Source organism: Eleginops maclovinus, chromosome 2, assembly GCF_036324505.1.
Source record: "Eleginops maclovinus isolate JMC-PN-2008 ecotype Puerto Natales chromosome 2, JC_Emac_rtc_rv5, whole genome shotgun sequence".
Classification (NCBI taxonomy): domain Eukaryota; kingdom Metazoa; phylum Chordata; class Actinopteri; order Perciformes; family Eleginopidae; genus Eleginops; species Eleginops maclovinus.
In genome coordinates, this window is record NC_086350.1 from 23,352,425 (window position 1) to 23,373,323 (window position 20,899).

Below are 20,899 nucleotides of genomic sequence, written 5' to 3' on the forward strand. Positions count from 1 at the left end.
GAGTTGACATCCAGACACAAACCTGAGGCTGCTGTTTTACTGTTTGACCAACTGCTGCTCTGGGATTCACATGTTCCAACACCTTCAACACTGATCCCAGATCCCTCAGCAACCTTCTCCTTTACAAATCAATTATGGAAAAATCTAAAGACACTCCTGTTATATCCAGTGGTGTAAAGCACCTAAGTAGATAGCACTTTTTGCTACTTGGTACTTCTACTCCCCTACAATTCAGAGGTTAATTGTGTACTTTTACTTCACTAAATGTATTTTATACCTTTAGTTACTTTACAGTTTTTGATGAATGATGGTAAATATAATCACCCTTAAATCAGACTCTCAGCAGCTACCCTGCAGTATACAAAGCCATTCAAACTAGCTGCACCTTTACCAGCTCTGAGAACACTTTAATGATCAATCATTATAAAACATATCAGAGATATTATTCTGAAATGGACCAATCTGCAGAATAAGTTAAATTAATTTTGGTACTTTAAGTATATTTTGATGCCAATACTTTTGTACTTTTACAGAGCAGATTTTGAATGCAGGACTTTTACTTGTAACAGAGTATTCCTACACTCTGGTACTTCTACTTTTACTCAACTTTTACCCACGTCTGATTACAGCAACTTTCTGTGATGCATAATTTAATTTCAGTGTTGGATGTACTTTTATTTAACATTTTAACTTTCCACGATTAGTTCCTGAACGGTGCTTTTAACTGCAATACAAACCAGGTCAGGCAAACATTTTTTACTTGTTGCTTTTTAGTTCTTAGATGAAAAGCAGCTAACAACAGAACATAAAGAGGCTACTTCTATGGCAATATTCCATGGTTCCACTTAGTCCTTTAGTTAAAATCGGCTGTCAAAGTACATGGAGTCAAATTCAATCACAACAGAACACAGTTTGAACTGTTTTTGACCCTCTGATGGATGAGAGGAATCTCCCCACACTTAAAGACACAGTGTGTAGCATTTGGCAGCATCTAGTATTGTGGTTGTGGATTGCAACCAACTGAATACTTCTCGACTCACCCTTCTATTCACAAGATGCAGTTGTTGTTTTTTTTTCAAATGGTGTTGGAGAGTTACGGTGGACTTCAGATGACATCAAAACATGAAAGTCCTTATCTAAAAGCCAGTGTTTTCTTTCAACCACTCACTGCACCTTGCAATGTAGGATCGAGGCTCTGTGATGGAACAGGGACCCAATGGTTCAGTATTTTAAGTTACTAGCTGAAATACATTGCTATGTTTACAACCAGTTTGTAAATTAAATATGTTTTCTATCTACTCTTTGAATAAACAAAGATACTTCTTGTCCTAAAGACAAACACTCAAATACTGACTCATACAACTAGAAACTATAAGTGTGTTTGCTCTCTTACTATTTCAAAGAAAAACCAACACGTGTTAGTGGCTACATTGCAATCATACACACAGAGGCACAGCATGGGCCGGTAGATCTGAAAACAATTAAGTGCGCTGCTGCCACATCCACATGTTACTCGCCCGCCGTGCCAACTCTGTCTGCAGACTGCATGTGAGGGGACGGAGAGTCTGGCTTTGTCACACTGTAGGTAGAGCAAGCAAAACATAAGAGTAACACAAGTCAGCAGGAAGGGGGACAAGAAAGAAATTGTAAGATAAGGAGTGTGGGAATTAAACTAAGAAGCGGATATTTAGAAAGCATGTGGAACACCCCAACATTCCTAGTAGCAGCTATGGTATAAAAAGACCTGAAAACTATAAAACCCAGCATGTGTGCAACTCCTCCTCCCCTCTCTTACTAAAGTCATTAACTTTGCTGCTAATTCTGACACCGGTACTGTTTTATAGATGTATAAAGCCCTCATATAATCGGGTGATAATGCAGTTTTGCACATGTGGCCAGTATGTGCTGTTTGTAACGCTGCACTGTTGCAGCATCCTGCTTGAGAAAATCTCTTTCCACTATTTTTCCTCTGGAGTGACTCAGCATCCAGCTGTTTCACGTTAAATTAAACGCATGCAAGGTTAAAAACCTCGAGGAAGAACAGATGGTATTGGAAGTATTAAATATGGCTTTTTATTATATTTTATGTCCAGTGATGGAAAGTACCTACACTGCATACTAATTTGTACTTGAAGAGGAAATATATGATATCTGTATTTTGTGATTTCACTATACGATACGGCCTACTGCATCACCTCTTTTCCCTCTCCGTCTGAAACTAAAGCTCAGTCTACTCTGATTGGTTAGCTCTGTTGTGATTGGTCAACAGCTTAAAGATGTGTCCCGCACTTCAGCCTATAACGTACAATGTCAGAGTGCTGTTGAGAAAGTGTTATTGTACGTAGTGGTTTCACTATGTTAAGGGAGTAAACAAAGAAGTCCAATGGAGGCGTTTCAGTCAGGGGGGGGAGTGTGTGGGAGAGAAACTCCCTCGAGGAGGAACATTGGGATTTTAGCCCTTGAAGACCATTTACATGCAAAAAAACCTATATAACAGGAAATGGAAAACCCCAAAAAGCTGAATACAATTTAAACAACTAAAACGTGTTTTCCCTTTTTATGGAAGAGGTTTAGGGGCTTTTAATTAAGAACTCAAAAAGAAAAATCACTTCAAGTCGGCCCGTTTTTTTCTAGTTGCCGTAATCCTCTTCCGTACCTTTCAAAATAACAATTAAAACATGATTCTGTTTACAAAATAAAATGTAATTGCACCTGCATCTTCAAATGACGCTGATAAAAGCTGTGGGAGTGAACCAAAATAGTAAAGTTGTGGGACATAAAACCAAAACAATACACTAAAAGATTCTGAGTCACATTTAAATCTGTCACATCTGGCTAAAAGCTGCTATACTGTAGATAATGTACGTGACTCTGGTCTACAAAGAAACCCTGTCATAGCCTTCAGAGTGCTGAGGGAAGGAAAGAGAGCCACAGAGAGAGAGAGAGAGAGAGAGAGAGAGAGAGAGAGAGAGAGAGAGAGAGAGAGAGAGAGAGCATTTATAACTTCCTGGGGATTCACTGGAGACACACACATGCACACACTCGCAGACACACACACCACAGAGGGTTGATTTCAGCACAGAGAAATGTGCTGACCTGCACTAAGCAGGAGCCAAGGGCAACAACACACTAAATACAAACGCTCCTCTCTGAGCCGGGTACTTTCCCTTCACTGCTCGCACATGTTTAAACAGTCGGCCTGCTCCTGTGTGTACATCTAGAGAGGGACTGAAAACACAGCGTGACGTTCCTCTAACTTCCTTTTCACATCTCTCTTAGCTGTATTGATAGGGAACATGCCTCTGAGTCCTGATTCATGTCTCGATAATCCTTCATTAGCTCTCTGCAATATGATCCCACATGTTACTGTGAGGGAGGGTTAATGATCCAGCTACTCTTTGGGGAAACCCCCCACCTCTCCCTCCACCTTTAATTACAACACATCCATGCAGCGGGACCACATTTCTGTAAACAACTCCTTCCTGTCCCCTTTTATCATCAATATTTAGTCATGTTGTGTTTTACCACGGATCCTGTTGCTAGAGAATTGTATGTTTGACACTGAGAGTACGATTTCTTCACATTTCCAAACATTTATCATTACCAGAAAGAAGATTGATGGTTCAAACTCCACTTCCAGCTCTACTCCACACTGGTCGTAAAAGGTGAGAAGTCAAGGTTAAGTCAAAATAGCGAGATTATGAACTTCTAAAGTATGGAATCTGACCAGGCATGTCACTGCTCTGTTGGTCTTTCCTACAGGATCTTTAGCAGCTGGCATAACTATTTTTCTGCACACACACACAAATACAGCTCACAGCTTAGGAGGGTAAACATTTTGTTTTATGTATGAGAAAGCAAGCCGAAGCATCCGTGTCTCACATTCAGCAAAGATTATGTTAGTGTCAAAAGTAAATACTAATTATACTTGAATAAAGTCATAACATGTTATTCGCTGTGTGTTTACCTTGGATGTTATGTTTGTCTATGTAATTGATATGATGCAACACATCTGTTTAATATGAAGCCTGTAAAAACTCAAAACAGCTGCTGTTAACTATTTTCTGACTAAACTCAGAATAACAACACGTGAATCTTTTGTGATAGAAAAGAATAACTTAGTAGATGATTGGAAACTTTTAAAATATTTACCTAATTAGCTACTGAGCTAGCTACAACAAAAAATTGTCAACAATTTGGAGAAGCAATGCCTGATTAAAGTAACTTTACAAAAAATGGCAGAAAATGCTGTTTTCAGTGTGTCAAATATGGAGATGTTCCCCTTTTCTCTTTTCATGTCATATTATAATGAATGTTTTAGGGTTTTCGACTGAAGCAGCCTTCAAAGACATAAAGACACTACCTTGGAGGACAATCGATTGATGTAGAAAATGATGATGATATGATAACCTTATAACTTACATGCATTTGGCGTGAAAGCTAGCATTAGCATCATTTTTGTTACTTTGCTAAATGTGCAGAAGGACAAGGTGCAGAAGGACTTGCTGAGGAGAAACATAAATTGGAGTGTGAGGTGATCCTTTCAATAAATACTGAGCTGAGCTTTCATATTACATTTCATTAAGCTGACAGTTTTATCAAAAACGTGCAATAAGGGCATTCAACCATGCCGAAATTACAGTGGCCGACAAGTGCAAATGCGCTACAGCGGCCCAAAACATTTCCATTAGGAGAAACGCAGTGCAGCTTCAGAAGTGATGCAAATGTAAAAATGACAGACGTGTCAAGACACAGGCAAATTAAGAGAGATCCTCATCAACTTGACAACACATGTGCAGCGTTTAGAAACCTTACCAAATGTGACACATATTAATTTGATAACACGTGTGCAGCTTTTACAAAAAAGTAAAACAATGCAAGAAGCTCACAACGGAAACTGTCTCCAGGGGACACTCAAAGTGACGCACACAGCTAGGACCACAAGATCTATTTGATGTTTGTGTATTATGAACTTATGAAAGTCAGAAATCTGTCAGTGTTGTTGGAAAGTGATCTAAAATGCAAAGTTTTTTGTCATTGTGATACCATTGTGTTCTGGATATAAGAAAGGCCTAATCACATCACAGGACTTGTCTCTCTAAAGCAGCTGAGCCAATCACAGAGAGGCACGACAACACTGAATCTGTTGATGAAAAGAAGCTTCTCCAGGAAATCATATTGTTCAGTGAATGGATTTGGCCAGAGACAGGTAATTATTACATCTGGCAATGATGATAATTAAATAATAACAAATGCTGACTAAGCCATATGTATGACAGTTTCAACAACGCTATTTAAGCCAAAGCTCCGGACCTGGGGAGACAGGGCCTTCGCTGCAGCTTCCCCCTCCCTCTGGAACTCCCTTCTATGTCACATCCGAAAGGCCAACACTCTTTTATTCTTATTCACTCTAGCTTTCAATCTCTAATCAACACCCCTTGTTTTTTGTTCTTGTTTCTGTTCTGATTTTATGTAAAGCGTCTTTGAGCATTAGGAAAAGCGCTATACAAAACCTATGTATCATTATTAGAATAATACTGTTTCTCATAAATGATTATTTGCCATTATTTCATGGCTTAGCTGAATACTTGATTCTGACTGGCCAATTTGAACATCTAGTGGTCTGCTCTTTTTCGCTAAACACGCTCTGATCAAGGGGCCCTGTTTATCCATTTCAATCTGCAGGAAAAAAATCTGATCATTTTGATATCAGCTGTGGCGCTGGGGTTCCTTACACTATAATTGGATTTGTTTATTTATACCACACATGGCAGTTATTTTCAAACTAAACATGTAGACTTTATAGCACACGGAGCAGGGAGAAGAAAATCGTATTGCACCTTCTTAAAAGAAAATAACAACAAACAAAAAAGTAAAATAAAAAAGAAATATTCTGTCAGTCACAGTTGCTTACAAACACCGACAGAAACACAAAACCAGAACCTAATGACTTGCACCCTTGTCCATTTCAAAAAGAAAACACATGCAACAAATGATGGATAACAAAAGATGGAACTACCAGAACCACAGACGACTTATCAAAGAATTAGTTTTTGGAATCATTAAACTTGCTGTATTGTTCATAATGAACATAATAACCCTGTGTGTGTTGCTCTCTACCTTGTGCCAGCAGCTGCAGTGTGTGTGGCAGGGTGGACAGGCAGACAGAGGCAGGTAGGCAGCGCTGGCATCGGAAGGGGAGGAGGCAGTGGGGGGCAGGGAGGCCGGAGGCAGGGACACAGTCGGACGGAGGTGGTGGTGATGTGGCTGAGGGTGACACACAGCAGCTCGATCCCCAACGGCTTCTTGAGCCTCTCCTCCTCCTCCACTGCTCACCTGCAACAACAAATGTAATCCGTAAGAGGCCAAATGTGACCAATAGCAGAGTAAACTGTGATGGTTTCTCTATTTATTTTATAACAAGGGACAAAAGACCCTGGCTGTCTTGTAACACAACTTGGTGAAGTGACAGGTAAGAATTAAGGAACAGTTCAGCCCAAAGTAAAAATTACGTGTTTGGTGTGAGTTACAGAGTGTTGGAGATATCATCCTTCACTTTAGTATTATGGAACTAGTTGGCACTGGGATTGTCATACTATTAATCAGATAGTGGTGCTCCAAACAACACAGGCCAGCTACCAATAGAGTGCCATATCGTTCTATTTTAGACACCAAAACAGTTTTTGACTCAATTATAATCCAAATTGCATTGAAGTGGGGGTGCTGAAGGTATTTAAGGTGATAAAAAAAAAATAGCATAAATAAATGGTTTCTACACCATAAGGACACAACATTTAAATATGTTATATGGACTACACTCAGATTATGGAGAAATAATCATAATCAAGAATCACTTAAAGAGTAACTGAGCTGCAACCAGGCATAGATGCTTACACGATCTTTAGTAGGTAGTTAGTTGTGTAGCAAGTTATAAAGGCTTTTTATTATGCAGTTGTTAAAAAAGTATAAGATCAAAATGTGCCAATTTAAAGACAGTACAATGAAGGGCTGAATCATTTTAAAACATGTATCATAATGAAGATTGGCCAGGCACACAAAAGGGGGATGAAAAACAACCAAAATAAAATAAATACATATAAAAAGCAACAGAGAGCAGCCAAACTGTTATTCTAAACCTCTGATAATAATGATGTTTGGTTTTTTTCATATGATCTGTACATGTTGTGTCCAAATTGTATATTTTTAAATGCTATTTTATTTTATTTATTGTAATTACATTGCCTTGTTTTTATTTAATTCTTTTATTGTTCTGCTGCATCGAAAACAAATCCAAAATTGGGAATAATATTATACTCTATCTGTGCATCCCTAATTGAAACATCATTTGAAATATTTTTTAAATTTAATTGTAATAAGATACATCATAAAATATAAAGTTGATGAAAAAAATGTTAGTATGCTTTTGACCGGCAAAGTGGACTGAACTTTAACAAATATAACCTGGTTATTTCTGAGCTAATATTATATTAAGATGAATTCAACAAGTTTGATATCCCTGCAGCTGTAAAAGTCTTGAAATTAGACTTAGTGAAGATGCATGTAAACAATGTGATTTCTTCATTTAGCTTTGATGAATTTAATTTAAAATAGGACCTCGGCTGTGTTGATATCAACTGCTGCGGGCTGTCAGCTTTCACCTACAAGCATGTTGTTTCCTTTGTGAACTCAAACATGACTGAGGTGTGTCTATGTACAGGCAGTCTGTCATTGACTGAGTCTGACCTGTAATTTAAGTGTATAGGTCATATGTCAGTACTCATCTGTCACATATTGGCTCTTCCATGGTCTCAGAAAAGCCTGCAATTATTTACAATGACTTTTACTTTTCCTCTGAGTGGGTGAACATCAGTGGGCTGATGGATGGGCGGACATGGTGATAACACAGGTGAACGTCATCCGGTGCTCTGAATTTATGGGAGACGTATATCCTGAAGTGGGCACTGTGTCTGATAGCACAGGATTTATAGCTTAACACCCTCCAGCAGGCTCACCACATTGGCATCTGCCCTGCTTTATGAGCTCTTACATGTCACATTTTGATCAGACAGTGGGTAACCACATCTTCTGAGTCAGCCACTGAGCTGAAAAATCATTAGTTATTGTTTTTATTTATGCCATTCACAACCACAGGACTATATATAGCCATGTTCGTAGCTGCTACACAAGTTTTCACATGAATTCCCATCACTCTCCATGTTAGACTTGTATCACCTGCTACAGTATGTGCCCATATGCTTATATCCATCACTAAACCATCAGCTGAGAAGGAGTATAGAGAAATTCTGCATGTTGGATTATCTAAATGTTGAAAGTGGCATTTCTGTATGTATATAAAACATGTTTCTAGTCCTTTTCATCTAAATATAATTTAGAAGTAATTACATTTGAGCATCTGTGTGGTGTTTTATAGCATCTAAATATATCTGTTAGTTTACTTTGCTTTCTAATATAAATCAGATGATTCCTTTAAAAATGATCAGTGGTGGAAAAAGAACTCAAATCGTTTTCTTCAGTCAAGTTAGTAAAACCTGTGGTGAAAAAAAAAGTATATAAACAAATAAATTAGCTACTCATTATTCTATTGGCTCGTTTCCTAATTTTGTATTACTTTGTTATAGAAGCATTAAGGTGTGAAGCATTTCTTTTGTAGTTTGTTGTGGTGATTTCAAATATTTAAAACAACCAATGTAATTGGTTTTTCAAAAATGTCCCAGTTTGGGATAAATAAAGTACTGCTGATTCTTCTGATGTAGACACTTTTGTCTAAGAGTTCCTAAAACATCTTCTGATCATGTCTGAATTAAAAGTAGGCTACTCAAGTAAAGTATACGTTTCCTAAATGTGTACTTAAGTATATAGTACGTGTGTTAAAATGAAGTAATATTATTTAACACACAAATCCATATATTTTCTTCAAAATGACTGAATAGGGGTTCAATTATTTTTCAAAAAGATCTTCAGCGCTCTGAACTGATCTGCTGGTGACAAGGTAAATGTTCTACTGACTCCCTTTTAAGCATCCCTCACCTGCAGGATGTCCTGGATCTGGCCGAGCTGCTGCCTCAGCACCTGCTTCTGGTGGAAGCTGAAGGCAGGATGGTGAGATGCCATGGTGAACAGTAACAGAAACTGCTCCTCAGTCCTCCCGTCGTTCAGTGCCAACCCGTAGTTATTGATCACCGAGTCTATGTGAGTCAGGGTCCGGTACAGGACCCCCGCTGCCTCCCTGTTGTCAGAGCCGAGCAAGGCAAGGGACACCAGCAGCTTGCTCCGCACCACCTCGTCCGTGATGTTGGTGAGGCCCGAGAGGTCAGCGGGGTTGTTGGCTTTGATCTCTGCATCACGAAGGGAGTGGTAGTCCTTGCGGGCCAAGTCCTCCAGACAGGAGCCGAGGAAGCGGAGCTCAATGGGGACGCAGAGGTCCAGGAGGCCGCACAGGAACTCGGCTCTCTGGGCTGAGGTGAGGGAGCTGAACCAGCGGTAGACCCCCTCCCTCTGGACACAACTCCGGCTCTCCACCATCCTCATACATCCACTCAAACAGACAATAACTGGAATTAAAAAAGTCACACTTTCAACGGAGACACAACTTCACAACAAAGAGGGCGCGTGCGTGTGAAGTTGCTCTGGCGCGTGTGGGCAGCGCTACCCTCGAGTGGCCATAAAGTCAGAGCTAATTAGTCAAACTTCAAGTTAGAGACTCTGGCGTTCACTGTTCACTGTTTGTTTCCACTCACTGCGGCCACAGCACTGACATGAAAGTTATTTCCTTTGTTTGCGGCGAGCGAGCAGCAGGCCTTTCCAAACCATAATCTCTGCAAGTCCCCTCTTATCAATACAAAGTAGTCCGGTTTGTGTTCAGTTTTCAGCACCGCAGCCGGGAGCAGTCCCTCCGCCGTGTCCCTCCCCGCCGGTCGGACCGCTGCCCCCCTGACGTTGGACTACAGAAACACTTCAAAACACACCGCCCCATTGAAGGAGACTCATGAGCCGCCCCTCTATCCTTCAACGTGAAGTTGCTCCTCTGTCCTCATGGCTTTTCCAGAATTTGTGCGAGGACAAACCGCTAGCAAGACTATGCTAGGTCGAAGTTTAAAAACAAAACCAGTGTGGCCCGAAGCTAATGTTGCCACTGGAATTAACATTATACAGATACATTACCTCATGTGGCGCCGCTGCAGAGAAAACAAAAAACTCACAAATTAAACTTTAAGTCCCATATTTCATGAATGAGTTTAGTGCATCATGTTGTTCTACGCTCCTTGCATTCTGCCATAGGTCTTGAAATCGAAAAAAACAGCTGTGTATAACATTAACCCAACTCTGGCAGAAAAACCCTCCCATCATACAGAATTGTTTGCTCTGATTTGCTGCGAGTACCGTCTGCATGCGAAGTCTCACTTGTGATTGGCTCAGAGGGATATCCGCTGCCCTGCTATTTCACATCTTTTTCTCATGCGCTCATACATATCTCAGCTTTATTACCGTGGCTTTTAAGTGGCATATAAATTACGCCTTGAATTGACTGATTCCATATAGTATATGATATACTAGTCTCACCAATATCATCTCTTACTTTTTACTTTTTAAGTTTTAGAGGGAAACTAGCCAAGTCAGATAAGACAGCAAAGGTGCTTACCTTATATTATTTATTTTAGAAAAGACCCACTGATGGACGAAGCAGTCTTAACTTTGATTTCAGTAAAGGAATAATACCACATTGTAGAATAATAACAAGTAAAAGATATGCATTCAAAATGTTACATAAGCCTTAATTTAAAGTATAAAAGTATTAAATCGACCGTACAAGACAAAAAGAAAAAACATACTCTAACAGTGCATGACAGAATTCGCTATATTGATACAAGCAACAATTATCTGTAGAGTTGAATACCATATTTGAACTTCACTTCTTTGTTCAAGCCTGACCCTCTGGTGCTGTTATTGTGTAGTTCATACCTAGGACCAGACGATGGCGGCAGATGTCCATGTTGAGACCTGATGCAGCGACACAGTTTCTTATGGATGTTGTGCTTCCATCATGACACCCGGCCGTACCCCTCACAATTGATGAGCACAACAAATATTTAAAAGGTGAATAAAACACAGATGTACTTGATATACTTGTATTACCTGTTGTTTTTTCCCTTAGCCACCCTTTTCTCAATGGTTCTTTTCTTGGTTTTGCCTCCTATCCTCTCATTGAGAACATTGGTCTCTAGAGGTAAGCCCCGCCCCCCACACAGGCCCCGCCCTTCCACTGACGGAGGACAATTCAGTTAAGGTTGCTATGGTAACCATACCCCTCCCTCTTAACTAGTCCTGTATGTACCACTCCCTCTCTGCATCAGGGATGCTGCCGAACACACAAAACTACAACACAGCAACACAAACACGGAGATAGACTAAAAAGAAAAGAGCCAAGAGTCTTTTTCTTTCAAACACTTTCATTATTTTCTCCACATAACTCAAAAACAAAACAGAGTAATTCTCAGGAACAGAAAGAAAGAAAGAAAGAAAGAAAGAAAGAAAGAAAGAAAGAAGAGTCAAACTATAGAGAGAGCTTGGCATGCTGTAGCATGCTGCGGACTAACAGGGTGACACAGGGCATTGTCACCTGGCTGATGGCATACAGCAGAGCTTCTTGAACCTGTTTCAATCTGGACCCAAAATGAAATGAAAATACATTGTTCTGCCTCTCGGGTGCAGGCTTATTAGACTGTATTCTTGTAATAATGTAGGGAAAAACAGAAATGAGCCTTAAGCCGAGTTTGACTTCCAGTTTAAGAAATGCCGTCGGACACAAAAATAAGTGCGAACCACCCTGCTCCCTGGAAGTTGTTACCGATGGCAACGGGCTCAGTCATCCCATCACATTTAAAGAACAGGATGATAACACATGTTCACACACTTCGATGAACATTCATGTGCACACATGCAAACAAACAGGCTGGTAAGGTCTGCTAGATGGTTTTGATACACACACACATACACAGAAAAAAACCTTTAGCCTACTGGCCTATACAAATTCACAAATAGAGTGGTGAAGTACTCATTCTCAAAAGCCGCATTTTACTACTATAGCTTCCCTCGTCTCATAGTCAATGTTTTTTTGAACATGTTATGGTTAGATGCCTGAAATAAGGATTGTGGATAAAACAAGCTTAAGAGATTTTCACGTTTTGTTCGACATAAAATACGTCAGCTAATACCCCACTGGTTAAAATCCAACACTTTTATGTCTCATAAAACGGTGGTTGCTAACCAGGGGTTTAATAAGACTAGTACTAAACTCTAGTACTTTTTTAAATCTAACGTAAACATCCCATTGCTTTTAGCGTAAGGAGCCGTTGCGATCCTAACTTAAAGGTCATCATACAAGAATATGTCAACACTGCACCACTCTATTGTGACGGATGTATGCCTGTCTATTACGTCTTGGATCTTTGGAAGAAAGGCTGAGTAAAAGGGGCGATATATTTAGATTTTGATCCTGGCCACTATTTGCTTCTACAAAATACTTGCTAGTTCCCTTGGGGAGCTTGCAGTATCACTTAGCCCCACAAAGACGTTTAGTTTAACCCATAAAAAATATATAACAATCCAAAAAAGAAAAGTTGACTTCACTTTTTAACCCTAGCTTCTCTCCAGACACTGCTCCTATCAAAACCTAACATGGTGCATGTGCTTCTGAAGCTTTGTTGCTTTCAGATCCAACGCATAACTAAGATATTACAGCACATATGCATGCATTGTCTTACTTTAATCATTTGCGCTACAAAAGCAAGGCAGGTGGCGACTGGTAGTTTTTCAGACATCTTGCAAGTATAGTATAAAATAGGTTTTGTTCAGGTTATGCTTTGAGAGAAGCAGTGGGAGACTCTTATATGTCTTGCCTTTGAAACTTTTTTCTGGTGTTACATATAAAGGCTGTATTTTAAATACCTCTGCTTGCTGTGCAGGAGGTGCAGGGCTTCGCCAAGGACGCTCTGTCTTGAACTAACACCAACTCAGAGGAAGCTCCATTCTCTGACTGGTGTGTGGAGGTGGGAGAGTGTGGGAGGGAGAGACGGAGGGAGCACAGCTGTCGGCTGATGCTAGTAGGCTAGATGTGGACGAACTGTTGCCGTGTCTTCATGAGATGCTCTTGTAAAGTTCATGAACAGCATGAAAGGCCACTGAGCTACTTCGAGACCCCACACACACACACACACACACACACACACACACACACACACACACACACACACACACACACACACACACACACACACACACACACACACACACACACACACACACACACACACACACACACACACACACACACACACACACACACACACAGACACGGAAAAGGACATGCCTGCTTGATAGTGTTGCGAAGACACTCACACTAAAAGTAATTTTAACCCAGTATGAGATGGTATGGAAGCCCCAAGATGCTAGTGAACAGATAAATCTTGTTCATTTTCTTAGTTTAGTTCATTTCTCTCATTTGTGTATTGCTTAAGATCATTTTCAACTGTGAAACAACTAGGGGGAAATGTTTTGACGGGATAACTTATTAAAACTACATGAAAAAAAGATGTATGTTCTATTCATTGCATGGGGTAGCAGTACACTTATGTCTCGTCTGACCAAAATGAGTATAAAAACAACAAACACGTAGAAAAATGCTCTTGAAAAACTTTTGATGTTTAACAGAGCAAAATAAGAAAGAATATAATATCAAAACCTTTTTTATTCAACTGTTCTATAAACACAAGAGAGAAAACCATTAAGAAGACATGGGAAAGTGATTCGCAGAATTACATTTTTTATCATTTGCCCCTCAGGGCTTCCGTACTGTAAAAAAGGACAGGAGAAGGACAAAAGAATTGATGAATGACAGGGATATTGTAGAAGCAATGGATGTGTGAGTATGGAAATGGAAAGACATTGACCATGTATCCCGGCCGCACACACACTCGAGAGTCTTACATACACCCACACACACACCTGGATTGAACCATCGGTAACAGCCCTGGGCAGGCGGAGAAACCAAAAGGCAGGAGTTATATAAAGAGGGGGCGGAGGGTTACAAAATAAAGAATATATCGATCAACATATTGTACATGAGAGAAACTGTTAATAAATAAAGTTACAAATCTGTTGAAAACTATGATTTGAAGATGAAAAAGTCTGTCTGGTCAGTCCTGTCTGCAGACATTGGAAGCAGACATCTCGCTGTAATGCCAGCTGCAGCTGTCATGGCCTCGGATTGGAACACTTCAGCCCATTTGAGTCTGAATTTGAACCATTAAAGCCCACTTAAGTCCAGTTTCTGGACTACTTTTATCTCCCTGTAGTCCCGTTACCTGGCCTGGTTTACCCATTTTTCCTTCGCTTCTTTGGGCTTTGCACTTGAGCATTTTTTTAAAAGACGATTGGAGCAAGTCTTCCCTCGGCCGCTTGCAGTCGTCTCACTGGAAACACGAAGGGGCGGCAGATTGGTCGGAATACTCATAAGAACTTATAGTTGTTCGTAGCATAGATAGGCTGACTCCGAAAGCGGTGTTGTCTTAAATAAAAAAGTGGATAAACAAAATAGCCACTCCGATGTTGAGGAGAATCACCATGACAACCAGGATGGAGCTGTAAGCCTGCGTGGGAGAGAGAGAAAGAGAGAAAGAGGAGAGTGTCAATAATCAGGACACACTTGACGCTCACACAAGAGGCTGCTTTTGGGGAGTTCTTTTCTGTCCGTTGAATGGGTGTCCGAATAGAGAGTGTCGTATGATGTACCGTGTGAACAACCCCGAGATACATTTGCCATTTTTGATATTGGACCTTATTAATCAAATTGATTTGACTGATAAATTATGTATATTTAAACCTCCTTAAACATACACATGTACAGTCATTTATTCATATTTATCCAAGACATTTCTGATTACCAAAGATTCATTCACATGTCAACTGAAATGCTATGCAGTGGAGCTGCAGCAGTTTTTTAAACTGAAAAATAATAAATAATAAACAAATATTTTGATAATAAAAAATATAAAGTGAGGGCCATTTATTGGGGCCTGGTCTCCATGCGGAGCACCAGAGGTTAGAATCTGGCCTGGAACCATTGCTCGAATGTCTCCCCCTTTCAACCCAGTTACTTTAATAAAGGCACTGGTTACCAAAAATATCTTTTAAAAAACAAATACATCATTTATTAAAATCAATAAATGTTTACATATTTTATCACGCAGCAATGTCAAAAAATGCTGTTGTAAGCCTCTCAAATATAAACACTCCCAGCTCTTATTTATTTTTATATAACATTAAAATGAATACCTATAGATATTTGTCTAAGAGAAAAAAAGTCAAATGTAACATCGCCTTGGATAAAGGAAACCAGGCTGCATTTTACCTTTTTTAAAATATTTTGGAGACCAAAAGATTACATTTATCTTTAATTCTGCGATTTAATCGATAATGGAAATAATTGTTTGTTGCAAACTAATAAGCGGTATAAGAGATTTGTAAAAAATACGACAAAAAATACAACCCTACAAATGCATGGGCAGTAAGGTGCTTTTTGTTGATACATTTTAAGAGGACCGAACCACAGCTTTTAACTTAAAGGAAGTGGATTCTCCCCTGTTTTATCAATGTTTTCCAAATAAATATTTAAGGATTACATTTTTTCTTTGCTGTGTTTGAATAATTACACACTTTTAACGTCACTTTTTTTGGATTTTGCTTAACTGTATGCACATCATTCATCCCACGGCTGTCAGGTGAATTCTGGTAGCTGTCACTTTGTTGAAGGAGAAATCCTACAGCCCTGGGGTTTATAAAACAGTATCAAATAATCCAGATCAACGGAAACACATGGGTAGCAAATTAAATGCAATGCTCTCACATTTTGAAGATGCAAGGTTTTCACCTGACAGCAGCATTATTTTCCTGTACTGTAAAACATGCTTTAAAGCTGCTATATGCTAATCTAATGAAGTTGTACATGAGCTTAGAATTTGAGAATGTAAGTTAATGTCTAATGGTCTTTTCAGATATGTGGAGAAGGGAAACCCCAAACATTTTCCAGACAGTGGGTCTACCAGAGGTGGGACCAGTCATTATTTAGCAAAGTCACAGTCATTCAGGTCTTTGCACTGATGAACAGATTCAAGTCCCAGTGCAACATTTTCGAGTCCTTAACAAGTCAAAGGTGCTTTTTACCAACACCGAACTGACCACCATGTGGTTTTTGTCCATGAACAAAATAATCACGGGATCATTGTGAATATACTGTATTTATTGTAATGAACATGTAATATATTGTAGAACATTGTGCACATTTCTAGCAATGAGGAATACATTCACGTCCCAAACACTCCACTGAATCATTCTGTCCTTAACACAGGAGAAAGAACAGACTGCAGTCCGTCTTTGGCTGTATTTTTCTTCTATGTTTTTTTTATTAGACATTTTACTTTTTTTAAATAATCAAAAGGAACAACTGTCACAAACCAACATTTTCTCCAAGAATAATACTTATTATGCTTCTTTTCAAATGGTGCAAACCAACATAACGTTAAGTTTCTTAGTAAGTTAAGCTATATGTTTTTCATGGTTTCTCTCCTACAACTTGATCAACTGTCCGTTGAAAGGGTCTCTGAATAGGGAGAGTTTATTTAACTAGGTCAAAATAAAGTTGATCTGTGGATCAAGTGTTGAATTGCTGGGAATGAATAGCGTTAATGCTAGTTGATTCAAGTCATTTAAATAAACTAATTTATTAGTTGCACTCTAGGAAAATGTAAGTATTATATTCACAGGTCTAGGAAAAGGTTTCAGCTATTTTTAAGTCAAAAGGTTCACGTAAAAGTGAAGTGATGAGTCAATCATGGTGTCCAAGTCCACATCGAGTTCCAATCTGTTCTGATTTTCTCATGGAGGGTCCAAGACATTTCATCTCGATGGATATATTGATAGATATGTCTGACAATACAATGTGATTCAGATATATTCACTTCTTACTGCAACACTCTCTCTCGTGTTTGGGTTGCTTTGTTTTGGTGGTTTGTGGAAACGTAGCACGAAAAAGCAAAAAAGGTTAGGGTAAATATCTGCAGTTTCTTGGTAGTGCAGTGGAGATAATACCAATGCAGAAACTAGGTTCAATGTACGCAGTGCAATAACGAAGGAGCAATTTGCACTTTAAGATTAATAATACAACAACCCGTGTTGATCCCACAGGGAGGCCCACCTCCACTGACAGGGAGGTCAGAGGAGGAAGTCGGCTGCAGAACAGCGGCCTGGCGGGGAGTCGATGTCTTGCTCAATGACACTTAAGCAGATGCTTGCTGACAACCTGGGTCATGTGGGTGAAGGCCAGTCTTTCTGACCACCTGTCCACTCTGGGTAAATATGTGAAATTAAATCTGATACATTCAATGACATAATCATGGACGCAGGAGTTCTCTTTTACCCTATGCAGAATCACTCACTGAAAATATAACATTTTAAAAGAGTTTATTCTGGTCTTATCAAAGGATTAACCAAAGAGGTACATACATATGGTTTTAATTAGGTTTAATAATTGTATCAATAATTGCAGTGGGAGAGGGGAAATGGGACTCTGCACACAGATATTAAGCAGCATTAGTGTAACATTGTTGTAAATGAATTTGTCCAGAGTGGCTGCTAACAAGGTTCCCGCTGATCAATCCGGTGATAAGCTTATCACAGATCTGTGTCCTAGATACCTACCCGACCAGGTGAATAAATCTTCTGATCATTAGACTGTTATACTTCTATTGTTCAGTATCCATGCCTTTAATTCCTCACTTACAGATACACGTTAGTTTCTACTTTATTAAAAAAAAAGTGGTTAGTTCAATACTAAATAATTTGATTATTTTTCAGTCTATTTCATTTGTGCTGAAGGAGCATAATCATTCACAATTAGTATTTTAAATTAGAAAATCATGTGGAAAACCTCACATCTTAGCAACAACATTTGCCTCTCATTCTAAATATAGATTGACATGTTGCTTTTCTTGCTGAGTTACACGATTAATGCAAATGTAATATGTGTACACTAAATAAAAATCCACAGAATGTTTAGATGCAACATGTGGGTGGGATTTGATTCCGATAAAATGGGACATAACTATAATTTTTTTCTTGCTAGTTAAAATCAAAAGGTAAAAGGATTTTGCTTTTATCTGGTTTGGTAACACAAATAAAAGAGGACCCAAAAAAAGTCCAGAATTTACTGGAAGAAGCATTTCTTATTCATAAGAAATCTAGCATTAGAAAATTTGCTCCCTGCGATTGAATGGTATAATATTTTAATAGAAACTAAACCGCACCAGGGTTCAGGACCACCTCTTGTAAGTCTTTCCTGGATTGTTGTGCTCAAAACAGAAGAAAGACAGAGATAAATGCTTACATGCTTTCATAAAACTAAAGAAATGTATGAGGCTCAATCGCACAAAAAAAATAGGACACGTGATGGAATGGAGCCTTCATTAATATGATTGCTTTCCATTCTTTCACAAGTTCAAATGTGTGCTGTGTAAACGGCCGTTTGCCTAAAGTATTCTCTCTGTCTGGCTGAGTCTTCCTAAGTGTGCAGTCTTTTAGCAAGATTGACCTTTAGGATCTTGGAATGCGCCTGGGCTCCATGTTGGGACCACTGTTGTTCAGACATCTATTCTTATACAGACAATAAAGAGATATTTTAATTCTGGAGATACAGCTCCCAGTCTCCTGCGTACAGTATAGAATAACACAAAACAAAAAAACAATTCACCACACTCCTTTGAGTCATAATCTCTGCTAAAACTGATCAAATCGAGACATTTAATTACAATCTCACATACAAAATAACAGCAGCACTGCCTTTGATCCTCTTAGGAAATACTGAAAAAGCAGAGCCACATGTCTCCCATGCACATACCAACAGACTTATGCATGGTTTTTATTTAAAACATAGTGACATCACCATGTTACACTTGCACTTCTATAGTGCTCCAAAACATTGTGCATGATAGGCTAAAGAGCGAGACATCTCTAAGCTGTTGAGCAATCAATGAACAAATCAGATCCCGCCAGCTAGCAGATCAGTGCAGACTGGGCTCTGGTTTCAGACAGAGGGTGAAAAGAGGTGCTGCAGCACAGGCAGTATGAGAAACATAAAGAGCTTTTGAACATTAAAGTATGGAGACATGTCACAGAAGAGGCACAAATATGAACAAAGAAATGGGCCTCTTTAGGTCCAAAGAAAAAGTAGACATAGAAATAAAATCTACAGATATCTACCATTGGGTTCAATAGAGAAGCGTGTTTCTTTCTGATGGCATCCAAATCATTTTCAAGCTAAAATCTTGAGACATTAATTAAGCCCGTAGGTACTGCTATATATACTAACCCCTTCCTTTGGGTTTTTTATATGGGATGTCTTTGTCATCTTTTTAGTTCTTGTTATTGAGGGCCATCAAATGCTCGATAATGAAGGGACAGCTCTCACTGAGGTTTGTTCCTATGTTAATATGAGCCTTCGGGATGCACAGAGGTTACTTTCTGTGCATCCCATGATGACAACTGGTTGATGTCTGTGAGTTCAAGTGAGCTATTTTGGTACATAGGTTTCCTACTCGGTACACTAAAAGAGTAAATATTTTTCCTTCACTTTCTTACTGGAATCTTGCACAAAAATCACCATGTCAATAAAGTTTGATTAATTGATTGGCAGTTAAAAAAAGAGGTTGCCACATGTGTGTGTCAGAGTAGCCGCAGTGTTCCCATGGTGTTTGCAGCGCTCCCTGCGTGTGTTTATCGGAGTGTGATAGTATCAATGTATGCTGTGAACCTGTCTTACACAAATCTCACTTGCTTCTCTGCGGCTGCAAACAGACACACACAAACCACCTACACCCCCCCCCCCCCCCCCACCACCACTGACACACACCCACCCGATTGGCCGCCGTTGAAGCAAGGCATAAGCTGTTCCCTAGCAACAGAGAGCTGGTTAACCAATAGGGGGCCTTCTGTGAGGAAGGGGCTAGCTTGCCAGTGTGCTGTTACTAAGGTGCAGAGAGGACCGCTGGGGTTCTCTCTCTGCATGTATATCTGTGTGTGTGTGTGTGTGTGTTTCATGTCTTCATGTAGCAGCAGCGGTAACTACGAACTGCTAAAAACTGGCTTTTTGCTAGAGCCCTTGCACTGATGCACACACATTTTCATTAAAGTTATGTGAGAAACAGTATTTAACAGTTTACACACAAGCAAAGTGTATCAGTTTGTGTGTGTGTGTGTGTGTGTGTGTGTGTGTGTGTGTGTGTGTGTGTGTGTGTGTGTGTGTGTGTGTGTGTGTGTGTGTGTGTGTGTGTGTGTGTGTGTGTGTGACTGTGAGATTGAGAGATAGGGATGGATAATGTGCACCATATATATCTCTGTAGCCTACGATGTGTGTTTTTCACTTGCTGCTGATTCTCCTGTTGGTTTCATTAGCTAATGCTGCGACTATATCATCATCCAGGATTAGCATGGTTGGGTCCGTCAACCAGCCTGAGTCAAGACGTAGCCAAAAAATTATATTAAAAACGGCGTAATCCCCCTGCTTGCTCATAGTACAGAAACAAATCTTTCTTTATTTCACAAGGTTAAACCTTGTACCTCTCCCCCTGGATTATCTTAATATGTGGGATAACATTGTGTTATGTCACTGGGGATGGGAGGTATCCTCATGACAGTGGACAACAAATCCTTTTAGTCAAATCAATGTGTGACAGTGAAATGACAGATATGACAAATGCACTATAGAGCTGTGGTCCACGGTGATATTAAGGCCAAACATAAACATGCTGAAGTTCAAATTACTGAAATGTAA

At 39.5% G+C, this 20,899-nt stretch overlaps 2 protein-coding genes across 4 annotated transcripts in view; both read right to left on the bottom strand.

Annotated features, from left to right (window-relative positions):
* Positions 1-10,302, bottom strand: part of zcchc14 (zinc finger, CCHC domain containing 14) — a 32,555-nt gene extending 22,253 nt beyond the window's left edge. The window contains exons 1-2 of the mRNA XM_063899644.1: positions 9,049-10,302; positions 6,121-6,336 (exon numbers count right to left, since the gene is read on the bottom strand). Coding sequence (XP_063755714.1) covers positions 6,121-6,336; positions 9,049-9,549 — 717 coding nt within the window. The 5' untranslated portion in view covers positions 9,550-10,302. The remainder of the gene's footprint in view (positions 1-6,120; positions 6,337-9,048) is intronic.
* A 1,182-nt stretch (positions 10,303-11,484) lies between these two features.
* Positions 11,485-20,899, bottom strand: part of jph3b (junctophilin 3b) — a 50,650-nt gene continuing 41,235 nt past the window's right edge. For all 3 annotated transcript variants that reach the window (XM_063876961.1, XM_063876947.1, XM_063876954.1), the window contains one exon: positions 11,485-14,666. In XM_063876961.1, coding sequence (XP_063733031.1) covers positions 14,586-14,666 — 81 coding nt within the window. In that variant the 3' untranslated portion in view covers positions 11,485-14,585. The remainder of the gene's footprint in view (positions 14,667-20,899) is intronic.